Source organism: Macaca fascicularis, chromosome 20 (assembly GCF_037993035.2).
Source record: "Macaca fascicularis isolate 582-1 chromosome 20, T2T-MFA8v1.1".
NCBI lineage: Eukaryota > Metazoa > Chordata > Mammalia > Primates > Cercopithecidae > Macaca > Macaca fascicularis.
The window spans coordinates 20,889,644-20,912,819 of record NC_088394.1 but is presented as its reverse complement, the minus strand read 5'-3'; the positions used below and the strand labels follow the sequence as shown (position 1 = coordinate 20,912,819).

Below are 23,176 nucleotides of genomic sequence, written 5' to 3'. Positions count from 1 at the left end.
ATGAGGTACCTAGTATAGTCAAATTCAAAGGAGTAAATGAAAGGATGAGGAGTTGTTGTTTAATGAGTAGAGATATTTAATTTAAGGAAAAAGTTATGAAGATGAACTTTTTTATATTATGCATTTTTCAATTTTTATATTATGCATTTTTACCACAATAGAAAGACAATGTAAAATTTTTTAAGGTCTGAATAAATGAAAATATTACCATCTGTTACATAAAATATGATAAATGTTTTAGAATAGCAAACTTGGAGAGATTCTCTGAGGCTTGAAAGAGTTCCCTCAGATTTACTGAACTTTGAATCAGTCCTTGCAAAAGGCTGACATTTTGCCCATATGCCTGCTCTTTTTTAAAATATGACATTTTGTATTAACTGTCTTTTTAGTTCACAATTTAGCTTTTGCTCCTTGGTACCAGATTCACTTAAACTTTTTCTCCATTACTCACAGTCAGGAGACTGGACTGTTTTATGCCTACATACCCTTATGTTCCCCAAGGGGACAAATGGTATGAACAAAGATAGTTAGGGAAGACCTCATGTCCCCCGACTTTTTTGCAAGGACCACCTGGCAGGAACAGATCACCTCCTGCCATCATGTATCACTCCCTCCTCTGTTTCTTTAACTCCTCCCCTTCTAGTATAAATGTGCTTGAGTTATTCACCCTATGAAATATTTTCTGTCCTTATCACAAATCTGGGTGAATTTTCATTCTTCATTTTGCCTCACAGCTAACTTTCTTCAAAGTATAATCCACATTTTTAGCTCCACTTCTGGTTACCAGATGATATGGTTTGGCTGTGTCCCCACCCAAATCTCATCTTGAATTGTAGCTCCCATAACTCCCACTTGTCATGGGAGGGACTCGGTGGGAGGTAATTGAATCACAGGGGCAGGCCTTTCCTGTGTTGTTCTTGTGATAGTGAATACATCTCATGAGATCTGATGGTTTTAATGAGAGTTCCCCTGCACAAGCTTTCTTGCCTGTCGCCATGTGAGACATGACTTTGCTCCTCATTTGCCTTCCTCCGTGATTGTGAGGCCTCCCCAGTCATGTGAAACTGTGAGTCAATTAAATCTCTTTCCTTTATAAATTACCCAGTCTCAGGTATGTCTTTATTATCAGGATGAGAACGGACTAATAAACTGGACTACTGTTTATCCCGCAGGATGCAGACTCTGCCAACTCCATTTTCCTACTTCTATGGTGATAGTGGCTGATGTGATGAAGTGAGGAGAAATGAATTCACTATTCACGCTCTTGTTACTACCACCTACTTAACCCTAGTGCAATTGCTCTTGCCAACCCCATCAATGAAGTTCTACTTACTAAAGCCAATGTACATTATCCAGGCTTTACCTTGCCTTAGTCTTCCTGGCGTTTGACACATTTGCTAATTCTCCTATTCTTGAAATTCTCCCCACACTTAGCTTCTTTCCAAGGTTACACCCTCTCTTCCAGGTGGCATGTGTGGCCAATGACTGGCAGATGCAGAGATACAAAGGCTAGTGACCTTGCTTTACCTGGGGGACTTGTGAAAGGCCATCTTGCTGCAGAGCTCTCAGTAAGATGGAGCAAGGCCTCAGGTGCAACTGAATTGCAGGTCATCTTCTCCTTCTGCCTAGCCTTACCATTCTTACACCTTTACCATACCTTGTCTGGCATATGTTAGATGTAATGTTGAAAGAACTTGCCTTTTACTTTAACAAAGAACACAGAAGACACTCTTGTTTTAGATTCTGCTCTTACTGCTTCACTCTTCAAAAGTTTATTTCCCTCTCCAGAATCCATTGACGGCATCAACAAAATAAATATCAATACATACCATATTTCCCATCTCCCTTCCCTAGCCATCTTCCTGTTACCTGAACCTGAGTCATTCATTATGCTTCTCACATCTTAGACTGTAACAGCCTCTTACCTGTAGGATATCTTTTGTGATGCTAAAGCCATCAATCAACACATCTCCAGAGGTAGGGCTCGCTTCCCCAGTCAAAATTTGGAAAGTAGTTGTTTTTCCAGCTCCATTGAATCCAAGCAATCCAAAGCACTCCCCCTTTTGGATTGCAAGGGAGATATTTTTTACAGCCAGAATGGCTGGGCACTTAAAATATATCTTAAAAAAAAATCCAGGAAACACAATTCAGTAAAGAATACTTATAGGTAAAGTACAATTAGTAATATCTCAGACCCCTATGGATCACTACTTGAGACAGTTCATGATAACTCTTCTGTTCTACTGGGAGAATACATATAGAGTCCAAAGAACCACAGTGAGCCCTTGGCACCAGTGGCACACTTGTAAGTAGAAATGAAGCCAGTGTATGTTAGCCATTGAATTATATTACCTTTATGAGTTCTTTAACAAGTACTATAGAATCCAGCAACTCCTGAGGCTGCTCCAGGATTCTCTTTCTTTCGTTTTGTACATCTTCATCTTCAGATTGCCCAGATAATTCCTTGGACACTATCTCCTGTATTTTCAAAACAAAAATTATAGAGGCAGATACCCTTTAGGCATCTGTTTTAGCCTGGGTGGCTTCATAAAAGCTAAATTGAGGGATAATATTAAAAGATGTTAAAACAGAAAGTTTGAGTCATTTCTAAGAGACTTCTTGAATAGCACTTCAGCGCTCACGTATAATTTGATAAGTTGTGAGTAATGAATAATTCACTAGAGAAAGAAGAGTGAGGACCAGAGGAGAGGAAAAAGGTACTCAGATGGTAGAGAGACTATGAATTAACATGCTACGATGTGTACTTTAATACTTTGAAAGACAACTTAAAGCATTTAAAACAGAAAAACGATTTTATCACCTGGATCCTTAAGAAGAAAATCATCTCAAGAGAGTAAAAAAGCTTTTAAACATAACAGTAATGAGTTTGTAATGATAAGTGCCCTTTGAAGGGAATGGGAGCTAAGAAGTTCAGCAAGATTTAAAAGGACTTTTCCTAAGAAACTCACTGGACCCCACGGTCTATGTTTTCAAGATAAATGTTGCAGATATTAATGCTCTTTAGTCACCTTGACTAGACCAAGTAGTTTCAGGAAACTGATCCAAACATGTTAGAGCAGAAATTTGGCATAATTTTCAAGACATTTTTGTCCAGTTATTTCAGAACACATTGATTTCTGTTTTCTATAGATTAAGAAATTAAGATTACATAACTTGTTTTTTCACGAGGTGAATCAGACACCTCATGAAAAACTGAAGCCACACTGAGATCAAACAAATATGATTTGTTACAACCACAGAATGTTCAACATATAGAAAGAATAATAAGAACTGACTCTGTTTTATGAAGGAGAGAGAAAAAGTCAGTAAGACTTGATATGGAATAATTTTGAGACTTCCAGAATAACAGTTTAACAGGTCTGTACATCTGTACCCCAGTGAAACTGGTGAAAGTTATTTTAAAATATAACCACTTAAAGCCTTTAGTAATGATCCTGCCTTAGTCCATTTTCTGTTGCTTATAACGGAATACCTAAAACTGGGTAATTTATATGAAGAAAAGCAATTTATTTATTGCAATTATGGAGACTGGGTAGTCCAAAGGCATGGCTCAGCATCTGGTGAGGGCTTACTCCTGGTGGGGGCTTTCTACAGAGTCTGAAGGCAGCACAGAACATCACCTGGTGAGAGAGCTGACATACTTAATCTCATGCTAACATACTTACTCAGGTTGCTTTCCCTCTTCTTATAAAGCTACCAGTTCCACCTCCATGTTAACTCATCAATCCATTAATCAATGGATTAATCCATTCATGAAAGCAGAGCCCTCAGCATCCAATCACCTCTTAAATGCCCTACCTTTCAATACTGCCACATTGGGGGTTCTGTTCCCAACACATGAAATGTGGGAAACACATTCAAACCATAGCGGATCCTAAGGGCATACAGCAAATGAAGAAACATTTATTCAAGGAGATCTATTAGACTTGTTAAGAACAGTGAAATCCATGGTCCACATCCTCTCCTCCCTTCCCACAGGCCAGTGTGACAGAATGTTACTCTAGGCAGGTTCAGCCAAAAATATTAGACTCCCTTTTCCCCCAGCTTCCAATCAACGGCTAAGGTATATTTCTATAAGGGGAAGAAGGTTAGCATTTCTCATCCCATCCTTAGCAACCTTTTGCAGAGGTTATATTTTGGGTAAGTATAGCTATGACTTTGGGTCTCCCTTCTTCGACTCAGCCCCTACTCATGAGGTGAAGGCTGCCTTGGGCATGAGGTGCTATACTGGGGACTGCGCCCTGGCTCATTCATAGGGAAAGGGTTTTATGCTTGGAGAGGCAAGCCAAGAAGACCAGAGACTACTGTCCTCCACTGAACATCCAGCCCTGAAGCAGAAAAGCATTCCATTATCCCAGCTCAGAGGTTTTGCCCAGGGGGAGAGTTGGGCCATAAGACAGAGAACACCTCTGCTCTCCCCAATTTAATTGACTTAATTTGAAACAGAGGATGGAGGAAGTTAAAGCCTAAGGATGCTGTAAAAAACAGACCAGGTGCAGTGGCTCACACCTGTAATCCCAGCATTTTGGGAGGCCAAGGCGGGTGGATCACCTGAGGTCAGGAGTTCAAGACCAGCCTGACCAAAATGGAGAAACCCTGTCTCTACTAAAAATACAAAATTAGCTGGGCATGGTGGCACATACCTATAATCTTAGCTACTCAGGAGGCTGAGGCAGGAGAATCATTTGAACCTGGGAGTGGGAGGTTGCAGTGAGCTGAGATTGCACCATTGCACTCCAGCCTGGGCAACAAGAGTGAAACTCCATCTCAAAAAAAAAAAAAAAAAAAAAAAAAAAGGAAGTTTTGATGGAAAGCAATTAAGAGGTGACTGATAGCTAGCTCCATTACAGGTATAAATCAAACCATATGCTAGGTAGTTTACTGAAGAGAACCAAGGAAAAAGACAGCTACGAAGAGCCCTCCTGGGGTAAAGATGAAGCTTAAACCCTGACTTCAAATTACCCATATAATTTAATTGGATCAGTTTTTGGAGAAATTCACACCCCAGGGCATTGTTGAAACCAATAAGAAATAAGAGATTAGTCAAGTTTAATAGCTGGATTAATATTAAACTTAGTGGAGTTTAATAGCTGGATGTAGTCATGAAAAGAGACAGTCAAGAACCCTGCAAAAATCACTGTCATCCAGGGATGACTGTGCCCATGCCCAGGTCTGCACCCTCTGAGGAACAACCTCTGAGGCTTCACACAGGAAGGGAAAGACTTCACTGAAACTGCTCAGCAAGTCACTAAACAATAAACTAGCAAACAGCAACAACTCCCTTGGTGAGAATAGTACCCACGGTTACCAACCTATATTATCAAAAAAGTTCAGAGCTCAGTTAAAAAAAAATTACAACACATGCAAAAAAAATAAAAGTTTGTGTCACATAACTTTTATGTGTCACATAACACATGTGTGTTATTAATGTCACATAACACACATTCTGTTGTGTGCAACAGAAACTGTGAAAGTGACCAGACATCAGTTGTAACAGACAAAAGCTTTAAAGTAACCATTACAAATATATTCTAAAAGTAAAGGAAACCATGCTTAAAGAAATGAAGAAAGGTATTATGGCAATGTCTTATCAAACAGAGAATAATGAGATACAGATTATTAAAAAGGAACCAAATATAGGTTCTGGAGTTGAAAAGTACAATAACTGAAATGAAAAACTCAGTAGAGGAGCTCAATAGTAGATGTGAAGAAAGAATTAGCAAACATGAAGATCGGCAGAAAGAGATAATGCAGTCTGAAGAACAAAAAGAAAACTAATGAAGAAAAACAAACAGTCTCAGGGGAATTTGGGACACCATTAGGTGTATCAACATTCCCATAATGCGTATGCCAAATAGAAAGTAGAAAAAGGAACAGAAAAGTTTTTGAAGAAGTAATGGCTAGAAACGTCCTAAATATGATGAAAAATATTAACCTACACATCAAGGGGGCTTAACGTACACCAAGCAGGATAAACACAAAGACGTCTATACATAAATATATCAGTACATTTGCTGAAAGCCAAAGACAAGGAAAAAATCTCTTGAAATAAGAAAGAGAAAAACACTCATAACCTACAAAAGAACCCCAGTAGGTTGACAACTGACTTCTTATTAGAAACAATAGAAGGCAGAAAGCAGGGGAATGACATGTACGAAGTGCTGAAAGAAAAAACAAAAACAAACAAACAGAAAACTATCCCCAAGAATCCTATGTCCAGCAGAGCTATGTTTAAACAATAAAGGCAAAATAAGGACATTACCAGATAACAATTTTAAGAAAATGTTGCTAGCCGACCTGCTTTACAGGAAATCCTAAAGGAAGTTGTTCAGTCACAAGCAATTGACCCCAGACAGAAATTTGAATCCATATTTATAAAGACATGGAATAAATATCAATAATAAATAATTATTTAATCCATGCTTATAAAGACAATTATGGAATTAAGAAATGGCATAAATGCATGTTTCTTCTCCTTTCTTCCATTAGCTGACTTAAAGAACAACTAACTGTACAAAATGATATGTATATACTTTTTTGTATGTTTGGGCCTATAACACAGAGAAATATAATATATTTGCCAATAATAGCACAAAGAAGGTGGGAGTGAGCAAATCTGTGTTCTTCTAAATAAATGACACTAGATGGTAACTCAAATACATAGGAACAAATGAAGAAAACCAGAAATGGTAAATACAATGGTTAGTATAACAAGGGCTAAAAATACATACTTGCTGTCCATTCTTCTCTTAGTTTATTTAAAAGACAAAACATTACATAAAGTAATAAGTATGACAATGCATTGCTGGGTCTATAACATGTAGATGTACTATGTATAATAATAGAAAAAAGAGGAATAATAGATAATACCGATATATAGGAATAAAGTTTTTATATCTCACTGAAATTAATTTAGCATTAAACTGAGGTAGATTTTAATAAGTTGAGTAGATTTGATAAGCGAAGCATATTGCAAGTCCTAAAACAACTACTAAGGAAATTACTCAAAAAACATAGTGAAAAAATAATTGAAAGAATTGAAATGTTACTTTATAAAATTTTCACTAATTGCAAAGGAAAGCAGCAAAGGATGAACAGAAGAACAAACAAATGATACAGAAAAAGTGTAAAATGGAAATATATCCAACTATATCAATAATGACATTAAATGTGAATGGATTAAACAATGCAAACACAAGGCAGAAACTGTCAGACTGGATTTTTAAAGCTGCAACTATATGCTGTTGTGATGGTTAATTTTACATGTCAACTTGGTTAGGCCATAACAGGCAGATATTTGGTAAAACACTAATCTAGATGTTGGTGTAAAGATATTGAAACCACCTTTGCAAAAATTATAACTGAGAAAATTATGACAGTGAAAGAGATCTAACCTAACAGACTCCATCATGCTTCTAACCTCCAAGCTGTCCTGGCTCATTCCTGGGCATAGGCTGCATTAACTTTAGGAGGAACTTAGTTTGTAGTTTAACTTTAAAACAAATACAATAACAATATTTTCCCAAAACAACCCTTTTCCTGCCTGGGGACTAGACTGTCTTTGCAGGACTAACAAATTAGTTACAAGATTAGAAATCATGGTTTAGGGGTCATTTGGCTAGAGGCTGCAAGATTGTGAACCTCCCCAAATTGCTCTGTGGGTAACATGACTGATCTTAGGTTAAAACCTAAGATGCTTTGCAGACCCTGTACTCAATGGATCAGCTGGCATGACCCAGATTGATAAACTGACCCATCTGGTCTTGGCCCTCACGCAGGAGCTAACTCAGCACAAGAGGACAACTTTGACTCCCTAAGATCTCATCTCAGACCTGACCAATCAACACTCCCCACTTTCTGACCTCCTACCCACCAAGTTATCCTTAAGAATCCCAATCCCCGAGTTTTGGGGCAGACTGATTTGAGTAATAATAAAACTCCAGTCTCCCATTCAGCAAGCTCTGTGATTTAAACTATTTCTCTACTGCAATTCTCCTGTTTTGATAAATCAGCTCGGTCTTGGCTGTGGGAAAGGAGAACTCGTTGGGTGGTTACAATATTTTAAAATCTTCCCTGGGTCTCCAGCCTGCTAGCCTACCCTTCAGATTTTAAACATAACAGCATCCACAATCATGTGAGCCAATTTCTTAAAATCTCAATCTCAATCAATCTCTCTCTCTCTCTGATAGTCCATGACTGATGTGGCAACAAAGATCTGAAACCACTGGACACTCATAATCAAATTCTTACAAGAGGCAAGATACTGGGTGACCATGTATCCATATGTATGATACTGGTCAATGTATGATTTTTGTCAAACTAACAAGCATAATGAGATTAGCTAGATGCTTCTAATTTTGCAGGACAAAATAGGGAAAGAAAAGGATAAGCTTAGGGATTCAAATTTCCAGATGAAGGGCTACATAAATGTCCTTAAATGTCTACGTCTGTCAAGAAAGAGACTCATACAGCCACAGGGCTAAGATTGCTAAAAAAAAAATCCCACAGCCTCATTCTGTGGGTGGCTGAATTACAACACAAATTGAATTCCCAACTTTGCAGAGTAACTACCATTAAAGTGAAGGCATTGCTTAGGAAGGAATGATATCCTGAAGACTGGAATGTGGACAAATGAGAAGATTCTGATGAAGCTGGGAACGATGAACTCCTACATTCTTATGAGACTTGTTTGCCAGTAGAAGCAGGTTCTCTATACCTATGTAAAAAAATTAACACCACTGCAGGGCGCGATGGCTCACGCCTGTAATCCCAGCATTTTGGGAGGTCGAGTCAGGTGGATCACGAGGTCAGGAGATTGGGACCATCCTGGCCAACATGGTGAAACCTTGTCTCTACTAAAAATACAAAAATTAGCTGTGTGTGGTGGCAAGCACCTATAGTCCCAGCTACTCAGGAGCCTAAGGCAGGAGAATCACTTGAACCCAGGAGGTGGAGGTTGCAGTGAACTGAGATCACACCACTGCACTCCAGCCTGGTGACAGAATGAGACTCCATCTAAAAAAAAAAAAAAAAAAAAAAAAAAAAAAAAAAAAAAAAAAAAATTAACACTGCTTTGTCTAAGAAAACTATAATGGCCTCCCCTGAAGTAGATGTCTTGCAAAACATTGCTGATTCTTCTCAGGACCCGCCTCCATACCTTTTTGGTTTTAGAGCCATAACTAGAGTTATTTCTACCAGGCCCCTAAAGGTGAGGTACAAAGTGTGACTTATGAGTAGCTATGCTACACTCCAAAAGAACCACAGCACCAGTCAGGTCCCCATATCCTCCAGACTCCAAGTACTTAAGTACTTACAGTACTGAGCCTCCAGTCCTGCCCGGACACCAGGACAGATACCAAAGTCCCAGGATCCAGGCCATATTTTGTCCCCGGAGCACCCCACCATCCACAGTGTGGAGCTGGCTCCCACAGCCCTACACCTCAGGACTTCCCCAACACCAGGCTGACCTTCATAGCCCTAGTCATCAAGTTGGTACTCACAGACTGAGCCTTCAAGCCTTACTCGGTGGATACAGGCCACAGATGGGGCACAGAGCAGCCCCTGTGGTCGCAGGCTCCAGTCCAGTGAAACAGACTTGATCTCCACAAAGAACCTAAGCTATGGACCAGTCTCCAAAGCAGTCTCCAAACCACTCTAATACCAGGTCAGCCCTACAGATTCAGGCTCCAGGCCTATCTCAGGGCCAGGACAGTGCCAGTGGCCCTGGGCTCTGAACCATACCCAGAACTTGGCTGACTCCCATAGTCATAAGTTCCAGGCCAGATCCAGTGGCTCCAGGTACTAGGCCAGCATCCATGATCTTAGAACTCAGACCAGCGCCCATGGAACCAGGCTCCATGCTGGCTCTAGCACCAGGCTGGCTTCACCTTTCAGGATGGCCCTTATGGTCCCATGCTCAAGCAGACCCTGGGTTCAATCTTTTCCCAGTAGACCTAATAACCTGGACCACCAGGGGATACAGGCTTCAGGACCAACCTTATGGTCCCAGGCACCATACCTACCTAGCTGCTATCCCTGGCAAAAGAACAGCTTGCCCAAAGACTCCAGCAGCAAATCTGTACTTGAAACAGTCTGCTCAGAATCTCGGAACAGCTGACAGGTAAAAGGTTTTCCTGGAAAAAGCCAATCTACAAAAATTGGAATTAGTTTCTACTTATTCAAATGTGCATACATCAAAGTAAGGCAAAAACAAAAACAAAAACAAACAAACAAAAAAAACCATAAAGAACAAAGGAGATCATAATGCCACCAACACCAAAACAAAAAAACACAAGTCTCTCCCAGGAGCTGACACTCTTCAAAATGATACACAAATAGTCTGAGAAAGAATTCAAAATAATCGTTTTAAGGAATGTCAAACATACTTCAAGAAAATATAATAACAACAATGAACAAGTCAATTAAATCAGGTAAACAATAATGACTCAAATGAGAAATTTAACAGAGAGACTGAAATTATTTTTTAAAAAAATCTAACAAAAATTCTGGAGCTGAAAAATACAACAAATTTGAGATAAAAATTACAGTAGAGAGCATGAACAGAAGACTTGATCAAGCAAAAGAATGAATCTGTAATTCATTTGAACATGCAGACAAGTTATTTGAAAACAGACAGAAAAGGAAAAGGATTAAAAATAATGAAAAAGAATAAAGAAATCTTATGGGATTTATTAGATAGCATCAAAAGAGCAAATACGAGTTAGCAAAGGAGAAGAAAAATGTAAATGGTTAGACAGTTTGTTTAAAGAAATAATAGCAGAATACTTTACAAATTTGGGGAAAGTTATACATTTCCAGGTACAGGAGGGTCAAATATGTTCAATCAGATTAAATTTAAACAATACTACACCAAGACATATGAAAATCAAATTGTCAAAAGTCAAGTACAAAAAGAGGATCTTGAAAGTGGCAAGAGAAAAAAGCAAATAACATATATAAAGGAGATCCAATAAGGCTAGCAGCGAATTTCTCAACAGAGATCTAACAAACCAGAAGAGAGTAGGATGATGTATTTAAAGTGCTCAAGGGAAAACAAAACTGTCATTCAAGAATCCTATACCCTGCAAACTTGTCATTCATAAATGGAGAGATAAAGGCTTTCCCAGGAAACAAAATCTAAGGGATTTCATTACTACCAGACCTCAAGATTGTGATTATTTACAAGAGATGCTAATAAAATTTTTTCAAGATGAAAGAAGAGGGTGCTAATGAGTAACAGAAAAACATATGAAAATATGAAACTCACTGGTAAAAGTAAGCATACAGTCAAATGCAGAATACTCCAATATTGTAATGGCGGTATGAATTACTTCTAACTTTAGTATAAAGGTTAAAAGACAAAATGTGGTATGTTCTTAAGGGACATATAATATAACGGAAAGTAAACTGTAACATTACAAATTTTAAATGTGGAAAGAGGAAGAGTAAAATTGTGGAATTTTAAAATGTGATCAAAATTGAGTTACTATCACCTTAAAGTAGCCTACTATAACTATAAAAATTTCTTGGGAAGCCTTATGGTACATGCAAAACAACAAAGCAGATAAAAAGAGATAGAAAATAAAGACTTAAAGCATACCAGTAGAGAAAATTATTTAATCAATAAGGTGATTGCAAGAGACAGAAAAAAGGAACAAAGGATCTACAAAATAATCATAAAACAACAAAATGAAGGTAGTTACCCATCAATAATTATGTTCAATTTAAATGAATTAAATTCTCCAATCAAAAGATACAGAGTAGCTGAAATATATGCTATCTACAAGGACTCATTTCACCTGTAAGGACATACCTAGACTGAAAATGAAGGGATAAAAATAATATTTTATACAAATGGAAACCAAAAAAAAAAAAGAGCAGGAGTAGCTATGCTTAGATGAAATAAGTTTTAAGTCAAAAATTGTAAAACTAGACAAAGAAGGTCATTATATCATGATAAAGGAGACAATTCATCAAGAGGATGTAGCAATTATAAACATACATGCACCCAACTTCAGATCACATAAATATATAAAGCAAGTATTAATAGATCTGAAGGGAGAGATAGACAGTAATACAAGAATAGGAAAGTAGGAAAATTCAATACCATACTTAAATAGCAACTCATACGTTCAGAAAATGAATACAGAAACATTGGACTTAAGCAACATTTTAGACCAAGTGGAACTAATAGACATATGTAGTACATTTGATCCAACACCAGTAGAATACAAATTCTTCTATAGTGTGCCCAGAACATTCTCCAGGAGAGTTCATATGTTAGGCTATAGTACACATCTTAACACATTTCAAAAGACTGAGATCATACCAAGTATCTTTTCTGATCACAATGATATCAGACTAGCAATCAATAACATGAGTAATTTTGGAAACTTCACAAATACATAAAAATCAAACAATATACTTCCAAATAATGAGTTAAAGAACAAATTAAAAGGGAAGTTTAAATCTTGAGATAAATGAAAGTGGAAACACAACATAACAAAACATAGATGCAAAAGTTCTCAACAAAATACTAGCACAAATAGTATTTCTCACAAAATACTAGCAATGTGATTGAGTTCTCAATCAAACTCAATAGCACATGAAAAGGATCATTTACCATACCAAGTGGCATTTATACCAAGAATACAAGGATGGTTTAACATAACAGAAATCTATAAATGTGATACCACATTAATCGAAGAAAGGACAAAAACATATGATTCATATGAATAAATGCAGAAAAAACATTTGACAAAATTTAACATCCTTTATGATGAAAAGACTCTCAACACATTAGGTATTAAAAGAATGTACCTCAACACAATAAAGGCCATATATGACACACCTACATCAAACATCATACTCAATGGAGAAAAATTGAGAGCTTTTTCTCTAAGATCAGGAATAAGGCAACAATGTCCATTCTTGCCACTTTTATTCTGCATAGTCCTGAAAGTCCTAGTTAGAGCAATTAGGCAAGAAAAAGAAATAAAAGTTATCCAAATTGAAAAGGAGTAAATTGAATTGTCCCTATTTGCAGATGCCATGACCCTAGAAATAGAAAACCCTAAATATTTCACCAAAAATATGTTAGAACTAACAAATGAATTTAATAAATTTGTGGGATACAAAATCAACATTCAAAAATCAGTATTTCTATTCACTAATAACTACCTATCAAAAAATCCAAAAACCAATCTCATTCACAGTAGCATAATAATACTTAGCAATAAATTTAATGAAAGAGCTGAAAGGTCTGCAAACCGAAAACTATAAAACAGTGACTAAATATTTTGTAGAAGACAAAATCAATGGAAGATATCCTGTGTTCATGGATTGGAAAATTTAATATTGTTAAAATATTTATGTCATCCAAAGTAGTCTGCAGATTCAATGCCATCCCTATCAAAATTCCAATGGCCCTTACCACAGAAATAGAAAAGACAATTCTCAGATTCATATGAAACCCCAAAATACCTCCAAATAGCCAAATAAATCTTGAGCACATAAGAACAAAACTCCAGGCATCACACAACTTGATATCAAAATCTACTACAAAGTAACAGTAGTCAAAGCAATGTAGTACTGGTACAAAAGCAGACATACAGAATAACAGAAGAGAACAGAAAGCCCAGAGATAAAATCATGCATTTAAGGTCAAATATATTCAGCAAAGGTGCCCAAAAGACACAGCGAGGAAGACAGTTTCCTTAATAAATGCTATTGGGAAATTTGAAGATCCACATGCAAAAGAATGAAGTTGGACCCTTATCTCACTCAATAGAAAAAAAATGAACTCAAAGTGGATTAGAGACTTAAACTTAAGGCCTGAAACTGCAAAATTCCTAGAGGAAAATACAGGGTAAGAGCTTCTTTACATTGGTCTGGCAAAGGTTTTTTTCAAATAATCCACAAAGCACATGCAACAAAAGCAAAAATAGACAAAATTGCATGAAACTAAAAAGTTTCAGCAGAGTAAAATAAACAATAGAGTGAGGAGACAGCCTATGGATTGGGAGAATATATCTGCAAACCATTTATCTCATAAGGGATTAATATCCAAAATATATAAACAATTACAACAACAGAATAGTAAGAAAACAAATAATCTGATTTAAAAATGGCAAAAGACCTGAACAGACATTTTTTGGAACAAGACATATGAATGGTTGAACATGCAAAAGTTGTTCAAAACCCCCAACGCTGACACCGCCACCGGCGCGAACGTGCAGACATTGGCAACCCCACGCCCTGGTGCCACCCCACTGCTGCTACAAATGCGCACAAGGATGTTGGCAGCCTCATCCACCCTGTGCTGCCAATGCTGCCTTTGGGAGCACAAGCACCACGGAGGCCAACAGCGCCATGCTCACCAGTGCCCCACTCTCACCATCACTGTTGCAAGCATGAGTGTGAGCACCAACACTGGAACCCCCCAATCCCAGCCCTCACCGCCAGCACCCCGCTCTTGCCACACCACCACTGTAACTTGTGCAAGTTCAGCAGGTATGCGGCAGCCTTGCTTCTGACAGTACCCCAATCAGCTGAGGCGTGTGCACCTCGCTGTACCGCTGTGGCTGCTGGCACAGGCAAGCAAGCATGGATCCTGCTGCCGCTGCCCCAGTGAAGTGCTTTGGCCCACGCCACTCCTTGGAGTGTTCTGGCCAGTGAATTGGGACCACTTCAGCCCCTCCCTCCAGTGCAGCAGATTCCTAACTTCCAGGGGCCAGAGAACAAAGCTATGGGCCCAGGACCAGCTCCTCAGAGATAGAGCATGCAGCCCAAGAGTGCTGAGCTGCGAGGTAGCCCCCTAAAGTCTTCCAGAAACAAAGCAGTCAACTGAACCCACTTTATACCACAATCAAATCCCCAAGGGCATAAAAAAAGATACAAGCAAAAAACAAACAAACAAACAAAAAACACAAAAAACCAACCCATCCAAAGGACAGCAATTTCAAATATTGAAGGAACACAAGCCCACACAGATGAGAAAGAACCAGTGCAAGAACTCTGGCAACTCAACAAGCCAGAGTATCTTCTTACCTCCGAACAACCACACTAGTTCCCCAGCAGTGATGGTTCATACCCAGGCTGAAATGGCTGAAATGACAGAAATAGAAATCAGAATATGGATAGGAACAAAGATGATCAAAATTTAGGAGAAAGTAAAAACCCAATCCAAGGACTCTAAGGAATACAATAAAACAATACAAGGATGAAAGATGAAGTGGCCATTTTAAGAAATAATCAAACTGATCTTATAGTGCTGAAAAACTCACGTCAAGAATTCTATAACACACACTTCAAGAATTCTATAATACAACTGCAAGGATTAACAGCAGAATCAAGCAAGCTGAGGAAAGAAGCTCACCTCAAAGACCAGTTCTCTGAAATAACTGAGTCAGACAAAATAAAGAAGAAACAACAAAGAAGAATGAACCAAACCTGAGAAATATGGAATTATGTAATGAAATAAAATCTATGACTTACTGCTGTCACTGAAACAGGGAGAGAAAGCAAGAAACTTGGAAAATATATTTCAGGATATCATCCATGAAAATTTCCCAAACCTCACTAGAGACACCAACATCAAATTCAGGAAAAGCAAAGAACCTCTATGAGATACTATACAAGATAACCATCCTCAAGACACATATTCGTCAGATTTCTCAAGGTCAAAATGAAAGAAAAAATGTTAAAGGCAGCTAGAGAGAAGGAACAGATCACCCACAAAGAGAACCCCATCAGGCTAACAGTAGATCTCTCCGTGGAAACCCTACAAGCCAGAAGAGATTGGGGGCCTATATTCAGCATTGGTAAAGAAAAGAAATTCCAACCATCAATTTCATATTCAGCCTAAGTTTCATAAGCAAAGGAGAAATAAGATCCTTTTGAGACAAGCAAATGCTAAGGGAATTCATTGCCACCAGACCTGCCTCACAAGAGGTCATGAAGGGAGTGCTAAATATGGAAAGGAAAGACCATCACAAAAACACACTTAGGTAAAAGAGCCTTGACACTATAAAGCAACTCTACAATCAAGTCTACATAACAACCAGCCAATGACATGATGATAGGATCACGTTCGCATATATCACTATTAACCTTGAATATAAATAAGCTAAATACCCCAATTAAAAGGCACAGGGTGGCAAGTTGGATGAAGAAACAGGACTCAGCTGTATGCTATACTCAAGAAATCCATCTCACATGCAATGATACTTACAGGCTTAAAGTAAAGAGATGGAGAAAAAGCTAAGCAAATGGAAAACAGAAAAAAAGAAGGGTTGCTATTCTAATTTCACACAAAACAGATTTTAAACCAACAAAGATCAAAAAAGACAAAGAAGGGCATTATATAATGGCAAAGGGTTCAATTCAACATGAAGACCTAACTATCCTAAATATGTATGCACCCAACACAGGAACACCCAGATTCATAAAGCAAATTCTTGGAGACCACAAAGAGGCTTAAATAACCACACAATAATAGTTGGAGACTTCAACACCTCACTAACAGTATTAGACAAATCATGGAGGCAAAATATTAACAAAGATATTCAGGACCTGAACTCGACATTGACCATATGAATCTAAATGACACCCACAGAACTCTCTACTCAAAAACAGAACACACATTCTTCTTATCTGTGCATAGCACATACTCTAAAATTGACCACACAACCAGCCATAAAACAGTCTTTAACATATTATAAAAAAACCCCCACAAAATCATACCAACCACACTTTTGGACCATAGTGCAATAAAAATAGATATCAATATGAAGAAGATTGCTCAAAACCTTACAATTAAATGAAAATTAAATAATCTGCTCCTGAACGACTTTGTGTAAACAATGAAATTAAGGCAGTAATAAAAATCAGAAAAAGATACATAAAAAAAGAAAGAAGACAACAGACCAATATCCCTGATGAATACTGATGCAAGAATTCTCAACAAAATACTAGCAAACTGAATTCAACAATACATTACAAAGATAATTTTATCATGTCCAAGTAGGATTTCTCCCAGGGATGCAAGGATGGTTTAAGATACAGAAACCAATCAATGTGGTACATCATATCAACATAATGAAGGACAAAAACTATATAATCATTTCAATTGATGCTGAAAAAACATTTGATAAAATTCAACATCCATTCATGATAAAAACCCTACAAAATGAGTATAGAAGGAACGTACCTCAACATAATAAAAGCTGTACGTGACAGACCCATAGCAGGCATGCTATTCACAATACCCAAGATTCTAAAGTAACCTAACTACCCATCAATGAATGAATGGATAAACAAAATATGATACTTATGCACAATGGAGTACTTTTCAGCCATGAAAAAGAATTAGATTATCAGTGAAATAGAAAATAGTCAGCATTAGAGAAAATTCATAAAGACAAAATCTGGACCTTTGAAATGACCAACAAAAAGAATGCAATTTAGTGGAGGTAATTCTATCTCAATATAGGTTAAGAAAATACAATCTCGTCAGCACCCATCAACTCGTCATTTACATCAGGTATAACTCCCAATGCAATCCCTCCCCCCTCCCCCCTCCCCATGATAGGCCCCAGTGTGTGTATGCACATGTACCCTAGAACTTAAAGTATAATAATAATAAATTAATTAAAAAAAAAAAAAGAAAATACAATCTTGTAGACACAGATTTTTCTTTCATCAAATAACTTCCAAGCTTCCTGAGTAGCTGGGACCACAGAAGCATGCCACCAGGCTGGCTAAGGTAACAGTATATAGATACATACCTCTCAGACCTAATTTTCAATTCTCTTAGAGTTGTTTTTAAATTATTCCACACTTGAGTACTTACTTTCCTGTATCGCTTGTAGATACCAAAGTAAATGTATTGATTGAGGAATGTTCTTAGTCTCCATGAAGTAGTCTCCCAAAAGAAAATCAACACAAGGAAAATAAAGCCTGCAGTACTCATGTCAATCAAATACTTTCCAATCATAGGCTCTTTCAAAGAATAAATATTCTTCTCAGTATCTGAAATTGGCAAAAAAGAAAATGCAAGACAGCTCATCTTAGTGCACAACATTGATACTATGAATGAACAAGAACTCGGAAAACAACAAAGAAAAAATATAGTATAAAATCAAATATTAGACTAAATTGAGACAAGGTATTTAGTGTGAGAAGTACTTATCCTGCTACAAAAATGCCATTTGAACAATAAATTTTGAAGATCACCTTCATTAACATAATGCATGGTAATTAAGTAAGCATATGTATATTAATATATTTATTTATATGTCTAATAATCATTGCTTACTATGAACAATATATCCCAAATCCTTTCAGAAATGTGAAATCTCAAGTTGCTAATTAGAAGAAAGCTTTAAAGTACAAATACTCTTGGAAAAGAAGACACACTCGCTTTTAAACAATGTAAAACTGACCATTAGCTGACACTTGCAAAACTTTCTTGGAAAGTTCATGAATAAAAGGCACAGAATTCATGTTATAAGAAAATGATAGCCTGGCACAGTGGCTCACGCCTGTAATACCAACAATTTGGGAGGCCGAGGCATGCGGATCACCTGAGGTCAGGGCTTTGAGACCAGCCTGGACAACATGGTGAAACCTCGTCCCTACTAAAAATACAAAAATTAGCCAGGTGTGGTGGCTGGCACCTGTAATCCTAGCTACTTGGGAGGCTGAGGCAGGAGAATCACTTGAACCCGGGAGGCAGAGGTTGCAGTGAGCTGAGATAGGGCCATTGCACTCCAGACTGGATGACAGAGCAAGACTCCATCTCAAAAAAAAAAAAAAAAAAAAAAAAAATCCTGTTATAAGAAAATTATAAACTCTCCTCTCCTTGTTTTAAAAAAGGATATTTTAGAATAGTTTTAGATTTACAGAAAAATTGTAAAGAGAGTAGAGAGCTCCATATATCTGGTACCCAGTATCTCTAATAACATATACTAGTAAGATACATGTTACAATTAATGAACATTAATACATTATTATAACTAATGTACCTAATTTATTCAGATTTCCTAGTTTTTAAAATATAATGTCCTTTTTCTGTTCCATGCTCCAATCCAGATACCACATTACATTTAATAGCCATGTCTTTTAGGTTCCTCTTGGCTGTGATAGTTTCTTGGATTTTTCTTATTTTTAATGGCATTGACATTTTTGAGGAGTACTGGGGGTCAGGTATTTTGTAGAATACGATCTGGGAGACCCTCAATTGGGATCTATATGAGGTTTTTTTCATGATTAGAATGAGGTTATGGGTTTTTGGAAGGAATACCGCAAAGGTAAAATTCAATCTTTATCATATTTAAAAGGAGAGCTCCATACACTCAAAGCGAATTATTTACTGCTGACGTTGCTCTTGGTCACTTGATTGAGGTGGTGTTTTTCAGTTTTCTCTGCTATAAAGTTTTTCCTTTCTTCTCCCTTTATATACTATAAATTATATATTTGAATTCGAATAGATATATTTGAACATCATTTAAATAGATGTCAAACTAAATATCAGAATTACTTTAATAAATCAAAATAGACTTACAGATATTATTTGTTATATTTTGGGTTATAATCCAGTACTACCTTATTTTGTTGCTCAAACTGTTCTAGTTTTGGCCACTGAACTCTCCCTTTTTCGGAATCACATTTTATAAGTCTTTGTCATTGATGTATAGAAATGCAATTGAATTTTATGTTTGTATTTATTCTGAGTTCAGCAACCACATTAATTATTATAGAATCTAATAGTTCATTAGGGGATTATTTCAGATTTCTGGGTAGACCATTATATCTACTATTATTTCATCTTTTACATTTCTCATACTTTAGAATTATGTTTTAAAAATACTTGACTCATATCAAAGACTATATGGTATAATATTTATGCATATATATATATATATATTTTTTTTTGAGACCGAGTCTCACTCTATCACCCAGGCTGGAGTGCAGTAGCACGATCTTGGCTCACTGCAACCTCTGCCTTCCAGGTTCAAGCAATTCTCCTGTCTCAGCCTCTTGAATAGCTGGGTGCATGCCACCACACCCGGCTAATTTTTGTATTTTTAGTAGAGACAGAGTTTCACCACATTGGCCAGGGTGGTCTCGAACACCTGACCTAAAGTAATCTGCCCACCTCGGCCTCCTAAAGTGCTAGGATTACAGGCATGAGCCACGGCACCTGGCCTTATTTATAAATTTTAAGAATAATATCATAATGGCATCTATAAGCCAAGCCTCTAAATGAAAAGTTTACAAATATTGTAAACAGAATACTTATGTGATCCTTCACTTTTCTATTCTCCACAGGTAACTGCTATGATGAATTGTGTTCTGATTTCCTGTGTTAATTACATACAAGTTGATCTTTACATGTATGCACTACCAATATTTTAATTTCTAAATTTGAGCTTTATAAAAACAGTATCGTACTCTCATATAGTTGTCTGAAGCCCATTTTCTCCTTATTTCTAAAATTCTCAAACATAAAGTGAAATCGAAATAATAGTAATAAAATAAACACTGTTCCCTCTGCATAGTATCAACATTGCTAACATTTTGACACATTTTCTGCCCCCACCATAGGTGTATTCGTAAGTATGATGCCTTTGTGTTTTTTAAAGGTTATTTTGTCATGTGCACTGTTTTTATTCCTTTTTGTCCTCCTTTCATACTTTGTATAAATGTATCCTACCTCTTTCTGGTGTGAACTGTGAATTCTCATGGACCATCAAAAACAGTAATTCTATGAAATGGTGATAATGGTTTGAGAAGATGACACGGTTGCTTGGTTTATGACAGCTATTTCTGTTGGTAGAGTGAAATATAGTTTCTTTACATGTAAATGTCTTTTTACTGGCGAGGGTGTGATGGGGTGGTGGTGGTAGTGTGGATACAGTTTTCTGATTTCCTGATAGCCTTTTGGTTCTTCGGGACCCTTAACTTATGCTGTATGTTTCCTTCTTTCTACATCTCAAGTCTCCAAGGGACAATTCTATCTTCCAAATTGTCCTGACTTTTCCCAGAAATTTTGTCTTCCCAAGAATGACAATCTTCCAAAAGTAATGAGACATCAAATCACAGATGTTAGAAGCTTAGAGCATCTAAGTAGAAAAAATGCCAATCCCTCCAAGCACACTAAGATACATTCTAGTCACAAAAAGAATGCAGAGTGACAATAAACAATCTAAGGGCTCATCTTGTGATGTTAGAGAATTAATCCCCCAAATTTAGAATGTAGAAGAAGAAAATAATGTAGAAAATAAATTTTTAAAAATGCAATAAAAAATCAAGAAAATTGAAAACTTATTTTTTGAAGACTAACAAGTTGATAAACTTCTTTTAAGACTGTTTAAAAAAACACAAGTGGCAAAAATTAGACAGAAATGAAAATGGAGACATCATTATTAATCCTACAGATGTTAAAAAGACCATAAGGTATTGTGAATAAATGTATTCCAATAAACTGGAAAATTTAGATGGAGTGAAATGGTCCTGTAAAACTCAACTAACAACTCCTCACCCAGATTATTAATAAGATACCCAAATAATTCTCACTTAGAAATGTGAACAATTAAAAACCTCCCCAAAGGACAATCTCCATGCATAATTAACTTCACATATGAATTACACCCTATTTAAGAGGAAATAACACCAAACATTTAAGAAGATACGTTGGTAGATACACAAAATCTTTGAGCAAATAAAAAATAGGAAGCACTTCTTACTTTGTTTATTTTTTATTTTATAAAGTTTATTTATTTATTTTTTTGAGATGGAGTCTCACTCTGTTGCCCAGGCTGGAGTGCAGTGGGATGATCTCGGCTCACTGCAACCTCCGCCTTCCACATTCAAGCGATAGTTGTGCCTCAGCTTCCCAAGTAGCTGGGATTACAGGCGTGCAACACGACGCCCAGCTAATTTTTGTATTTTTAGTAGAGACAGGATTTCACCATGTTGGCCAGGCTGGACTCAAACTCCTGACCTCAGGTGATCCACCTGCCTTGGTTTCCCAAAGTGCTGGAATTACAGGCATGAGCCACCATGCCCATCCTGTTTAATTTTTATACCAAAGGTTGGTAAGTATTTCACTAAAAATTCCCAATAATTTTAGGTTAATCTTTTTAATAGACATAGACACAAGAATCCTTAATTAATATTAGTGAAGTTAATCCACAATATATAACATTTAATATATCACAATAATGCTTGCTTTACCTAATTTATTACTTGATTTGTTATCATGTACCATTGCAAATTCAGCTTGTATAATTCACCATGTAGTTCAATGGAATAAATATGTCATTCAAGAGAACAAAGAAGAAAAGTTCAACAGAAGCAGTAAAAAACACCTGTTAAGATTGAACATGTATTCATAATTAAATAAACTAAACACAGAATAGAAAGAAACTTCTCGATTCTGATAAAAGGTTTCTATAGAAAACATCATTCTTGATAGTAAAATATTATAATGTTATCTTTTAAATTGAAACGAAACTGAAGGTCTATGATGACCAATTTGATTAAATTTGAACTACGTGTCTTTGACAAAGCAGGGGGTCAAGAACAAAAAATAAGTGTACATGGATTGGAAAATAAATACGTTATTAGCAGCTGCTTTGAATACATCCATTAAAATAAAAAATATACACCTAAATTATTAAAATAATTTTACAAGTTCAATAATATACAGAAAATGAACTTTTTCAACTGTATTTCTCTATATCAGCAACAAACAAAAATGACAGTCAAAAAGTCATATCATTTATAATAGCATCAAAAGATACATAGGAATAAAATGAGCAACATAGTTGCAACACTTTTAAACTAATAACCACTAAACAGTATTAAATAAAAACGGTGAAGACAGAACAAATCCTTCCTTATGGGAATGCATTATGCAGTGGAAGAAAAAAACTTTGAATCCCAGTCTGGACCATAAGAGCTGTACGACACACAGTCATTTTCCTCAAATGAGTATAAAAACAGGTAACTTGAGATTGTTGTGAAGACTTACAATAACGCGGGTAAAGTTAGTACATGGTTGATTATTAGTACTTCTTATTGTATATCTGAAGACCACTTTAAACTTACCCTGGATTTGCTTTTGAGGCTTTATTATATCTATTTGTTT

General features: G+C 36.6%; 1 protein-coding gene across 3 annotated transcripts in view; it reads right to left on the bottom strand.

Moving 5' to 3' along the window:
* Window positions 1–23,176, bottom strand: part of LOC102133268 (phospholipid-transporting ATPase ABCA3) — a 116,411-nt gene that overhangs the window by 14,028 nt on the left and 79,207 nt on the right. For 2 of the 3 annotated variants that reach the window (XM_045383137.3, XM_065537554.2), the window contains exons 17-19: window positions 17,873–18,051; window positions 2,353–2,478; window positions 1,926–2,120 (exon numbers count right to left, since the gene is read on the bottom strand). In XM_045383137.3, coding sequence (XP_045239072.2) covers window positions 1,926–2,120; window positions 2,353–2,478; window positions 17,873–18,051 — 500 coding nt within the window. Of the gene's footprint in view, window positions 1–1,925; window positions 2,121–2,352; window positions 2,479–15,069; window positions 15,127–17,872; window positions 18,052–23,176 lie in introns of those variants that run through there. The other variant, XR_012429360.1, reaches the window with a different exon arrangement.